Source organism: Dipteris shenzhenensis, chromosome 17 (assembly GCF_047967505.1).
Source record: "Dipteris shenzhenensis isolate YYH24624 ecotype China chromosome 17, Dip_SZ_1.0, whole genome shotgun sequence".
NCBI lineage: Eukaryota > Viridiplantae > Streptophyta > Polypodiopsida > Gleicheniales > Dipteridaceae > Dipteris > Dipteris shenzhenensis.
Genome location: NC_141612.1, coordinates 44273803 through 44286919, shown reverse-complemented (window position 1 = coordinate 44286919; position 13117 = coordinate 44273803). Strand labels below are relative to the sequence as shown.

The following is a 13117-nucleotide window of genomic DNA, read 5'->3' as shown; positions in this document are numbered from 1 at the left end:
CAGCTTTGCTCCATGACGTTCACACGAATCATCCGTCCATCAGCAAGAGTAGAAGCACGCGTGAGAACACATGGAGATTACCAAAAAAACAGTCATTTTCCTAGAGAGCAAAAAGTTCATACCAGGGAGCTCTTTATCATTTTCGAGTTCTGTTTATTCAATTTGTTCGTGAAAAGTTTTCCCTCTTGAATTACCATCTCTCCTAGTTACAGTTTACAGTATTCAATCATATGTCAGTTAGCACATACTTTGAGGGTGCAAATTGTCAACTTTCAGTTTGACTTGGTAGCAGCGGTTGGAAATCAATTCTTGCAATTATTTTCGGATCATGGTAGAAGTTCTTTTACAAAGCTTGTGAAATTCCATTTGGGCAAGGGTGTCCTTTTTTTTTTTTAACAACCAATCCAAATGGAGGTTGAAGAAGAGGCCTCAAGCGGAAGTCCGGCCGACCCAGCAAGTGTCGTGCCCAACAGTCCACACACTATCAGGTAGGATTGCTTTATTAGAGAATGCCTTACAACAGATTCTAGCTCAGCAACAATTGCAAGCAAACTTAGGGCAATCTAAACTTAGAAAAATGGTCCGCAGTATGTCTACAAGACCATCCCGGGAAGATAAAGGAAAAGCTCCAATGGAGCTTGAAACCAGTGTTCACACGGTCGAGCCTAAGAGGGGTAAGATACCTAATATTGCCAAGTATAGGCCAGAAAAGTATTATGGTCGGATGATTAACCATAGCTCTAATGTCATAGAAGCCTAAATGTACAAATGGGAAGAGGTTTTCGCCATTTATGAATCAAGAATGACATGAAGAAAATATGCGAGGACACGCACATGTTTAATGAGGCAGCAGATAAACAGCAAAGGGATGGTGTGGCATCCACTAGTTGGGAGGATTTCAAGAAAGAATTTAGAAAACATTTGTTACCTCCTGACGAAGCATCCGGAGCTTGGGATCAATACAGAAACCTTCGTAGAGAAATTTGGCAGTGGCTGAATATACTAATAAATATAGAGATTGTGTAATGAAGGTTCATGAACCTCTTCCTCAATTGGTGCAAGTAAACGATTTTATTTTTAGACTGAATGATAGAATCAAGATGGATGTTCGGGCTAAGTACGCAAACACTCTAGAGGAAGCAATCGCCATAGCCTTGAACTATGAGGATGCCCAAGGGAGCAAACCAAGTGGGTTTGTGCAAGCTGGGTGGATAGTTAGTGTGCCATCGCTCGTGATAGTTTGTGTTGGTCGATCTATTCATGTCATTTGGTATCACTTAGCAACAGACACACACAATAAAACAGGATACTGACCTCTGAGAAATCCCGCTAGCTGAGTCTGCATCTGGCCAGCTCTGGGACTTCCCTCCATCTCCACGTCGCACTCTACGATCACCATCTCAGCCATCCGACAATCCTTGTTCCATGGACAATCTTTCCACTGATGATGCTGAAGGCGTCCAAAGCACAAGCCTTCTCTGCTTGCCTTCTCTTTTTGTTTTGGGGTCAAAGAAGATTTCGACCAAGCCTAGGCTGCCATTGGAGTTACTTTTCTTTTCACCCCAATGGTGGTACTTGGTTTAGAATGAGTCTTAGCTAGCTTTGTCTGCTTGGCTTGGCCACTAGGTTGTCAGACCTCCCTTTACTAACCCACTTCTTCTTAAACCCATCTTTTTTGGGTACTCATACCGAGTCCTAGAGCCGACCAGATGCAGATTCAGCTAGCGGGATCTTCTCAGAGGCCGATACATGTTTTATTGTGTGTGCTTGTTGCTAAGTTAGTAAACAATGCACCTAATAATATCCTATCTAAGCCCGTAGCAATGGGATATAGGGCTTTTAGCGATACGGAGTTAATTAAGATGAAACGGCAAGTGGCGAATCATGACGTCATTGTGTTGTTTGACTCAACGTCAACGCACAATATAATTGACTCCAAGCTCGTAAAGAGGCTGAAATAAAAGAGTAGCCCATCTGACTATGCATATACGGTCAAGATGGCAAATGGAAGATGAACTAAAGTATGGAACCAAAAGGTTACCCAGTTGGAACTTCGGATTCATGACTATGCGGAGAAGCTGGATTGCTCACGCAGATATAGCCCTAGGAATGGCTTGGCATTCTAAGAAGAATCCATCCATTGATTAGAAAAAGCACATTTATCAGTTCAAAATGAACGATGTGATGTATGTCTCTTGCGAGGTAAAGAGGATTTGCCTCAGGGACCATTAATTTCGGTAATGGAAGTTCGAAAAACTCCCGAAAAGTTTCTATTTCTTTGTACAGCATCGGTAGAGTCGATGGATGGTCCATCGACTAGCACTGATATTACCAAAGATGGGGAGATGGCCAAGTTGACTCATCAAATTGCATTATGCATAGGAGTTATCTGATTGTTTTAGGGATGAGTTGTCTTATGGTTTACCTCCAGAGCCGAATGTTCAACATAAGATGGAACTTGTCTTGGGGACAAAAACTATAAATAGGCCTCCATATAGGTCACATTTACTGAGGAAAAGGAGGTGCGAAGGCAACTGGAAGAATACCTCAAGCTGGGGCATATTCAGCCTAGTTTCTCACTTTTTGCTTCGCCAGTGATATTGAAGAAAAAGAAAGACGATACTTTCTGTCTCTGTATAGATTACAGAGCACTAAGCAATATCACTGTTAAGCACACGTACCCGATGGCTTGGATTGAGGATTACCGTCAAATCCGAATTAGAGCTGAGGATGTGCATAAAACCGCCTTTAGAAGCAGGTTTGGGCATTACAAGTTTTTGGTGATGCTGTTTGGACTTACCAATGCTCCAACTACATTCGTCATGCTTATGAACAATTTACTACACCTATATATCGGAAAGTTTGTAGTACATTTTATTAACGATATCCTTGTTTTAGCAAAAGTGTTGCTAAACATCGTGAACACTTAAGAATAGTGTTCGGTACTTTGCGAAAAGCCAATATGTATGTAAATAAAAAGAAAATCGTGATGTGCATGGTAAGATTTGAATATTTGAGATTCATTATTACACCTGATGGGGTGGAAATGGATCCAAAGAAAGTGGTTGCGATATTGACCTGGCCTATCCCTCGGAGTTTGACCGCTTTGCGATCATTCTTGAGATTTGTCTAATTTTATCAAAGGCATATCAAAGGATATTCCGAGATAGTATCGTAATTGGCTGATCTGACCTCAGATAAAATACCTTTTATATGAGGACAGAATCAACAAGAAAGTTTTAATGCCATAAAACAAGTTGTGGTCTCAGGGCCGGTGAAAGCAATAAGCTTTCTCCCTCTCAACGAAATTGGCCAACTCATGAATTAGAGTTATACGTTGTTATCCATGCTTTTAAAACATGGAGGCATTATTCGTATGGTTCAAAGTTCTATGTAGATGTAGATCATGATACTCTAAAACATTTTTGTAAACAACCTGACTTGAGAGGCCACCAAGCTAGGTAGACAAAACTCATGCAAGAGTTTAATATGACGATTCGGTACCAAAGAGGAAACGGAAATAAAGTTGTTAATGCGTTGTCACGCATTATGCATAGTATGAGTTTCACGGTATTAGAGAGTACTCTGACCGAGATTAGAGAAACTCAGAAAGTGGACGAGTTCGTCCAAATCCTTTGCCTAAGGCTTATGTGTTTAAACCCGAGAAAAAGGATGACCTAGCATCCAACAAAGGCCAAACCTATCCAAGATATACCATAGCAGATGGTATGTTGAAGCAAAATGGCAAGGTAGTAGTCCATAATCAAAATCATCTCACGCAGAGGGTCATTCGACATTGCCATGATAGCCTGTGTGCGGGACATCCAGGTGTCGAGAAGACATGATCTCGTGAACCGAGATTTCTTTTGGCCAAAAATGAAAAAGCATATTCGGCCAAAAATGAAAAAGCATATTCATGAATATGTGACACCTTCTTTTTTGTGTCAAGTGAGTAAGGCAGAGCAGGTCATAGTTGCACGAAACGCACGTTTCGTGGGAAGAAACGGAAAAGGCGAAACGGAAATGCCGTTTCGTCAAGAAACGGCGTTTCGTTTTTCCTGTTTTCCCAGAAACCCTAAAAACGGGTTTTCTGGGTTTTCTTCCAGAATTTCGCCGCTGCCGTTTTTCGCCGCCTCCCGCATTCTTTCAGCCTCCTTCCAGCATCCTTTCAGCATCCTTCAAGCTCTCTCCATCCCATCCTTTGCTCTTGGACCTGCCCTCACCTCCATCCTTCTCTGAGCTCTCTCCATCCTCTTCATCCTTTGCTCCATCTTCTCCATCCTGCAAGCTGCAGCCTGCAGCTTGGCAGCCTGCTCTCCTGACTCCATCCCTCCATCCTTCTTCTCTCCATCCTCTCTTTAATCTTACCTTCTACCTCTCCATCCTCCTCCTCTCCATTCTCCTTCACTTCTACCTCTCCACCCTCTCCATCCTCTTTTACCTCTATCTCTCCATCCTCCTTCTACAGTCTACCTTCCATCCTTTCTCACGAGTCACTTGTGACCTCTCCATCCTCCTTCTCACCTCTCCATCCTCCTCAATGCCGAGAGATGCTTATTGGGTCCATGTCTCCCTCCTGGATAGTTATAAAGGAGGCGGTGGCTCCAAGAAGTGGAGATGCAACTATTGCGGCATAAGCAAGACGGGGTCTGTCACACGGGTGAAAGACCATCTAGCAGGTGTTCCCTGCAAGGATGTAGGACCTTGTGAGTTCGTGCCTACTGCAGTGAAAGGTGGCCTAGCAGAATGGAAGCGTGCGTGTATGGCAGCCTTGGCTGCAAAAAGTGGAGGACAAGGGCTGCAAGATGAAGAAGAGGCTGCTGACACTGAGCCATTGGATGATGCCAGCACATTGGGTTCTGCAAAGAGAAGTAGAGGGGCATCAACTACATCGAGCGCAGGTCCTAGTGCCACAAGAACACCCTTGCCACATGGATCAATTAGTGTGGATGCTAGTGCGGGGAAAAGAGGGTCACTGCAAAGGTCTAGCATTCAAGCACGCTTGCAAAAGCAAGCAGTGAAGGAGGCCACTAGTGAGCTCACAAAGCTCTTCATACAATGTGCAATACTCTTTCATGTGGCGAAGACTACACGATGGAGGAAGGCCATGAGAGCCGTAAGCCGCATTGGGTATGAATGGGAAGGGCCTACATATGAGGCCTTGCGGACAAGAGAGCTAAGAAGAGAGAGGGAATGTGTGGAAGACCAAATGAAGCCCTTGAAAGAGACTTGGAAAAAATATGGATGCACACTCTTATGCGATGGATGGTTAGATGCACGCAAGAGGAATGTGTACAATATTTTAGTGTCTTCTTGCAAGGGAACCATGTTCTTGAGAGCCATAGACGCTTCCACTGCAGGTACAGTGATTACAGGGCTGTATATTTGGGAGCATTTACGGGCAGCCATTATGGAGATAGGTGTTGAGTATGTGGTGCAGGTGGTGACAGATAATGGCAGCAATTGTGTGTCAATGGGTGCCATGTTAGAAGATGAGTTCCCTAAGATTGTGTGGACACCCTGTGCCTCACATTGCCTTGATCTTTTGATCGAGGACCTAGGGAAGATACCTTGGATTGATGCCATCTTCTCCACAGCCCGCAGTATCGTGAAGTTTGTCACGAAGAGACCCAAAGTCCTCAGCATCTATCGGGCTTACAGTGACCTTGAGCTATTGAAACCTCCAACCACAAGGTTTGCTTACATGTTCATAGTGGTGGAGAGGCTTGTGCGAGTGCGCCAGGGCTTGTTGCGCACGGTTGTGTCTCGAGAGTGGGGAGATTGGGATGATAGAGGCCAAGCAAAGTCTATCAAATTTTTTCGCATGATCATGGATGAGTCTTGGTGGAATCAGGCGGAGGCATTAATCAAATCGATTAATCCTATCTACACGGTGCTTCACATCACAGACATGGAGGGAAGCACATTAGGGCTCTTCTACGAGTTTATGGACAAGATTGGAGAGGCCCTCAACAGAAACACTTCCCTATCACCTGATAAGTAAGACTTTTTACATTTGTAATATGTATAATTATTGCAGTTACTAAATGGCAATTTGTTATCATGAAGCCTGAAATTTTCAGATATATATTATGTATGTACTATTATCTATAGTCTATGAATTTTGCATGCATAATGCATTCTAATTTCTTGTGGCATGATTTAGGGTTGAGTCCATCCGTGCTATATGGAATAAGCGGTGGAATTGGTTCCACCGCCCAATCCATGCGGTGGCACATGTATTGCATCCGCTCTGGCGCAGTCAAGAGCAATATGAGAATGACGAGTTGGAGGAGGGGATGCAACAGTATCTACAAAATTGGACGGGTGGTGAGTCGTGACTTGGAGATGCAACGAAGACTGGAGGATGAACTTCTATTGTTCCGCAATCACAGCCTCTCCTTTGGTCGACCTACAGCTAGGCTCCGAGAGACAGTTGCAACCTGTCTCCTGGTGGGAGAAATATGGCAACGGTACTCCTACTTTGGTAAGAGTCTAAGAGACAAGTTCCAACGCCACTAGTTGGAGCTTAGTCATTAAGTAATTTGAAGTTTTATCTACTACAAATATGTTTAAAGATATCAAGTTCCTGATACTTATCTCGGCTTAATTGGCTTATGGCAGAAACGCCTTGCTATGCGTGTTCTCTCATAGGACTGCAGTTCCGGTCCTTGTGAGAGGAACTAGAGCACTTGGGCTCTCTTTCACACAAAGAAGAGGAACAGATTGAGCACGGCTCGATTGAAGCGGTTGGTGTTTTGTCATTGCAACCTCCGTCTCCTTGAGTTCACCGCCGGCTGCCCCGAACCTCGCCAAGTGAATGTAGACAAGATGGACGTGGAGAAGATGGAGGTCATACCAGATATCCCACGGGAGGAGCTGGACATATACACCATGTTGTATGAGGAGCTGTCAGCACCAGCACACCACACACGATCATACACTCAACCATCTGGAGATGGTGCTAGTACTTCAGTTGCACCCGATGGTCCTGATCCTGATGTTGATGATTCTTCTTCAGACAGTGACACAGATGCCTCGAACTTATCTGAGGACGCAGAGGATGACGATGACGAGGAGGCCATGGATGATGCAGATGATCAGTAGTCCTGCTGTTTTTTTATATCATCCATGAGTGCTTTTATTTTGAGTCTTGCATGACTCATGAGTCATGAATCATGATCATGAAATTTGTGGACCATGAATCATGATCATCTATGGAGTCTGGACATTGAATACTTTCAAGTTTCAAGTTTCAAGTTTCAAGTTTCAAGTTTCAAGTTTCAAGTTTCAACTTGTGTGCTAAGTTTAAACTTTTAAGTACTTCAAACTTCTAAATTTCAGATTCTTGTAATGCCAAACTTGTTAGTCATGACTCATGATACATGTTGATTTCAGATTATTGAAGCATCATTCAAGAATTTAGAATCATAGAGGCATGAATCATGAATGATGCATTGATGCTTGAAGGCTGAAGCCTGAAGCTTCAGCCTTCAAGTATAGATAATTGTAATTTGTATTATGTATGATTTGCACTCTATTGATAATTATATTATGTATAAAAAATAAATTTTTATACATAAATTGTATCATATTGCCGTTTCTTCCGTTTCCGTTTCGACGGGGCCCGGAAACTCCATTTCTTCCGTTTCCGTTTCGGCTGGTAACTATGGAGCAGGTGAAGTCACTTGGCCTTTTACGGCCCTTGGAAATACCATTAGGTAGATGGCAGAGCATTTCCAAGGACTTTATAGTTGGTTTGCCTACGACACAAGGTGGATATGATTCTATCCTTCTGGTGGTTCATCGTCTTACCAAGATGGCTCACTTCATTTCAACTAGAGAGTCTATTAGTGCCCCGCAAGCAGTGGATTTGTTTATTAAACATATATTTCGCTTGCAAGGATTACCCAAATCCATAGTGTTAGACAAGGACGTTAAATTTACCAATCTTTTTAGACTGCAATGTTTGAGGCACTAATGACTGATGGGAAATGAGTAGTGGGGATCATACTGAAACGGATGGTCGGACTGAAATAGTCAACCAAACTTTAGAAAAAATGCTTAGAGCATATGTTTCATTGAGGCAACATACGTGGGACAAGTGGTTACCACTAGTGGAATTTGCCTACAATGATAGAAAACATTCCTCTACAGGAATAAGTCCGTTCGAGCTGAACTATGGTAATAGACCAGCAAATCCAACTACGATTGGAATACCTCAGAAAGTGCCTAGTGCTGCGAACTATGTTGTTCAAATGCGAGAGATGCTAGCACTTGCCAGAGCTAACATCCGCCAAGCTATGGATAGAGCTAAATCGTATGCAGATGAAAATAGGTCTTTTAGAGAATTTAGGAAAGGGAAAAAAGTTTTTCTCAAAATTCCTTCAGTCTAAGTCTTTGATTGCATGAGAGTGTGCTAAGTAATCAAGGGTGACTCACTAATCGAGGGTGTGGACGTTTTTGCATTTTTATTGGGATTTTTTCAACATAAGAATCTGAATAGATATCTTTGTTCCTGAAGTTTTGTTTCAGGATATAGAGGATAATGCAAGACCCAAACCAACAAGAATTCTGGACCAAGGAACAATGCAAGTGTGCAATCGGAAGATACCCATGGTGTTGGTTGATTGGCATGGTATGCCTCTATTTGAAGCTACATGGGAATCTCTATACCAGATACGGAGAACATTCTCAGATTTTATCATTAAGGGCGTTGATGCCTGAAGAGGGAAGGAATGTTATGCTCAAGCCGAGATAACATGACCTCGGAAGGGTCAGTGGACATTTTCCTTTAGAGGACCAACTTTTGTATTTCATTTCATTGTGCTTCATGTGGTTAAGGAATTAATGTTAAGGTCCTTGGTGAGGGAGAATTGGCACTGACTAGATGGTTCTAAAGGTCAGGGGTAGGTGCACCAAAAGTGTGTAACTGCCAAGGGAGACAAGGGTAAATGGTGCACTAAAGGATGGTCCTAGAAATGTGACATGTGGCGAATAGAATCATCTAGGGAACTATGGGCTTTGTGTGTGGCATACAAGAAGAGCACGCGTTGGAATTATTCAAGCTTGCTAACACAAAGAATTGGCTGGGTGGATAGTTAGTGTGCCATCGCTCGTTATAGTTTGTGTTGGTCAATCTGCTCATGTTACAACCGGTGATACTCTCATGGTCTCCACATTAGTCGGAAGATGATGCTTGGTCTCGAATCTAAATTGACAGCACAATGCCTTACACTCATCATCATACCAATGATTGCAAGGGACCAAAATGGGTGGCAGGCGGGTGGATTTGGTGGGGGTAGGAAAAAGACTCGAGCAGCAGAATGCAGGGAATGGGTGATCAAAGCGGCTCTATCTTCTAGTTGTCAGAGCATGCAACGGAAGTATGCGCATGGAAGAGAGATGCAGGAATACGAGTAGAGAGTGAAGGTACTGCGATTAGAGAGAGAATATACTGTACAAAAAAATTGCAAAGGACTGCAAGAAACAAGTGCTGGAAAAACACTGCTCTTTACTGCTGGGAAATCACTATTCGAGGATACAATCCCAAGGCTGAACTGCACTCTGGAGGACTCCAAACAGAGGTAGAAAACTGCACCTCTGAATTTTGGCAAACAGGCCCTGTTTATAGGACTCCAGACAGAGGTAGAAAACTGCACTCTGGAGGACTCCAAACAGATGTAGAAGCTGCACTTCTGAATCATACAAACAAGGGCAAACAGGCCCTATTTATAGGAGGGGCGAAGGCTGCTGACTGGCCAGCTTAACCCAACCTCGTCTGGGTTGGCTGGTTGACTAACCCAACCTGGTCTCGTGGGCTGACACGACCCTGGTCAGATCAGCTGACCCAACCCTTTGGTTGGGTGGTTGGCTGGCCTGACTGGCCCCACCCAGCTGGCAACAGCCAGCCCTATACCAGGCCCTAACCAGCCCTATTTCCAGCCCCTAACCATGCCTACATGCCCTCGCTAAATGCACTGGCATAGCCCCAAACTAACTGCATAATCTACAGGAAGAATCTATTACTATCCTGGGTGATCAGCCCTCACTCCCTATAGTACAGAGGAGATGCCCAGAATTCTAACACCCCCTCTCAGCTCCTGGATGTCGAACCAACCTAGGAAGCTGGTATGTTGACTGAGCATCTGAAGAATTCACGTTCGAACGAAAAGAAGGTGACAGTTTTTTTTAGTCGATTCCATAGTATAGTGTCAGTAGTCGCTTTCAACAGTGTGCCTCCCTAGCTTCCCTCTGTTCAAAAATGCATGTGCGACTTGCATCCAAACCACGATACAACCGTTTCACCTCCAAACATCCATGCATGTGACCACATTTGAATGCGGGCAGCTGCTCACACCTACCATCAAACTTGCCTCCATACCAAGTAGCCTTCGTAGCCACACCATCTTGTTCACAGCTCCACAAGCAACCTGGTACTTAGCCTCACTTGATGACAAGCTACAATTGGCTGCTTCCCACTGCTCATTGAGATTGCTCCCAAAGCAGGGGTACAACCGTACTCTAATGTGGGCCTCCTCATGCCTTGATCTCTTGGCCAATCTGAGTCACTCCAACTTTGAGGCTTCACTCCCACTCCACCATGTCACGAATGGCACAAATCACCAAGATGAGTACCTCTTCTAAAAAAAGAAAGTACAAGGACTTTGTCGTGCCAATTGCTCCTTCCCAAACAACCCGGCCTGTAGCTTTGTCCCTAATAGCCATTGACTCCTCTTTAAACTCCGCACCCTTGCCAATCTTGCAAACTTCATGCACTGACAATAGGTGGAAACCAAGAGTCAAATATAAAGAACCTCATAGGGATGCTTCCCCCCTCTGCCATTGGCAATGATTTTCAACCTGCCCTTGCCTTCAACTGCTACAGTTCGATTTATTGCAGATATTACCTTTCACTGACAAGTTAAGTTTGAAATGAAGATGGGAGCTTTTGCTTGATGGGATCGAGGGAGGGACCAAGACATACTCATCATGGTAAGCACCAGCAGCATTCCATTACTGATTTCTTCCTCAACGACGCCAACCCTCACCAAATCTAGAGGATAAGCTCATCTTGTCTATCCTCAACCGACTGATGGAGTAGTTCCACAAACAATAAACACAGGTCCCATCACTCGGCTGAATAGCTGATCAGTTGGCCGATCACAAGGGAGCTCCCCTCTTTGTCCTTTGCTTTTGGGTTCTCTCTCTCAGAACACGCAATGTATTTATTTTCTAATCTCAGACACCAACCTTGGGGGGGGTGGGTACATCTTTTTGGTGGCCCCACCCTTAACTTTCATTGTATCTGGGTTTTTTTAACCCTTCGGTTTTTAGTAGACGTTAATAGACATACTTTCTTTCTTTAAGCACATTTCTGCTTGTTTTGCCCTCTGGATCTCTTGGTGTTTTGCCCTCTCTTGAATTTGACAATATAATGGGATCTGTTGATGTTTTGCTCTCTCTTCAGAGACATTTGTGCTTGTTTGCCAGCTCTTTGGGCGACTTAGAGACACGCAAAAAACTGTTAATGCCCTGAAATCCCTAAGTTGGTGCCCCTGCAATGGCATCCCCCTAGTTGGAAATTCAATTAGTGCTTCTAATGTAATCAGCAACAGATTTGCCATGTAACGCTCAATACGTTTCCATACCCAATAAAACGCCGGCCTGAATTTTATTTCGACACGGTACTGAGAAGGTTGCGGAATGTTTGTCTTATCCAAGCGTAGGTTCTTCAGAAAACAAACTGGCTGGCGAATGAGCCGCATTGGCATCGTATTTTCTCCTGGATCAGCTTGATCTTTTGGCGATAATTATATAGGACTGATTGCATTGTCTACTTGCATTCAAAAATAGCAGCGTATTTACATCCTGTGGTTTTTGAACAACTTTCGCTGGCACTCATTGTATGAAAGAAAACTAAATATTGCAACCTTTACCTATCGGATAATGACTGATTATAACAATCTGGAAAAAGAGCAGTTTCTAAACATATGATAGTCACTCAGGAGGCGACAAAAATAACGATGCCACACTAAGGAAGCAGCTATATATTTAGACAATGATCTACGTATCCATTGAGTATCGATGATAATTACTAGCGATCTTCCCGATCATTTGGATGATCGTAAGCAACGACGAGTGAAAAACATAATTAAATATTAATTTTTGAAGCCCTCGAGTTTTGCGCGTCCCATCTCGATTGCGATGCAAAGGTGTTTGCAAGCTGCAGGCAAATAGACAAATGTGCAAAGTTGCATTTGCCATCGTGGAGGAGGGAGAAGAGTTGGTGATGGTAATGATGATAGGCGCGAGCACCCAAAAAGAAATTCAAAATTCTTGCTGTGCGAGTCCTAATGGAGGCGGAACCGAAAACGGACAATGGGCTCAAAAAGTTTTTCCGGGGGAGATCGATCTTCTTGTGAAGAGAATAGGAGGAGTTCGATCAAGGAGCAGAGAGAGAGAGAGAGAGAGAGAGAGAGAGAGAGAGAGAGGGGGACCTTGTTGAACCAAGGGTCGTGGAGCACATCGGTGCTGCGCTTGTGAACAATGGAGGGGCGAGCGGCTTCGTTGAAGAGGAGGCGACGGGGGAAGGCGGGAGAGGAGGTGGGAAGGAGGGGTTTGCGAGGTCGGAGGAGGAGAGAGAGCAGGAGCTGCTGCTGCCTCGCCATCGCCCACAAACTCAAGACTACAAAGAACCGGAGGGTGCTCGCAAGACGAAGAATACGAGCTTCATTAGAGAAGAAGACTATATAGTCCACACTCAAAAGCACAAACTTCAAAGTCACTCTTGGCACCGCCTACTCCGGCTCTCAAGAGTCATTTATTGCCTTGCTTTCTCTTTCACATGGGTTCACTCATATGCAACACAGCAACACCGGTCAACATTACCACGCCTCTCATAGCAAGTTTTAGACAGATTGCCACATTACAACATCATGAGTTTCTACAGAGGACGCACGTAGCTAGCCAAGTGCGGCTAGGGGCAGCGGATCGTCAGCCCGAGGTACAGCAAGTTTTAGACAGATTGCCACATTACAACAACATCATGAGTTTCTACAGAGGAGACCCACATGCCTAGCCAGGTGCGGCTAGGGGCAAGGGATCGTCGGCTTGG

The 13117-nt window shown here is 44.2% G+C and overlaps 1 protein-coding gene across 2 annotated transcripts in view; it reads right to left on the bottom strand.

Moving 5' to 3' along the window:
• LOC147892169 (NAD-dependent malic enzyme 1, mitochondrial-like) overlaps positions 1 to 12773 on the bottom strand; it is a 129475-nt gene extending 116702 nt beyond the window's left edge. For both annotated transcript variants that reach the window (XR_015542419.1, XM_087388050.1), the window contains exon 1: positions 12501 to 12773. Coding sequence is in view for 1 of the 2 variants with exons in the window: in XM_087388050.1 (XP_087244176.1) it covers positions 12501 to 12671 (171 nt within the window). In the remaining variant the exon portion in view is untranslated. The remainder of the gene's footprint in view (positions 1 to 12500) is intronic.
• Positions 12774 to 13117: the final 344 nt, after the last annotated feature.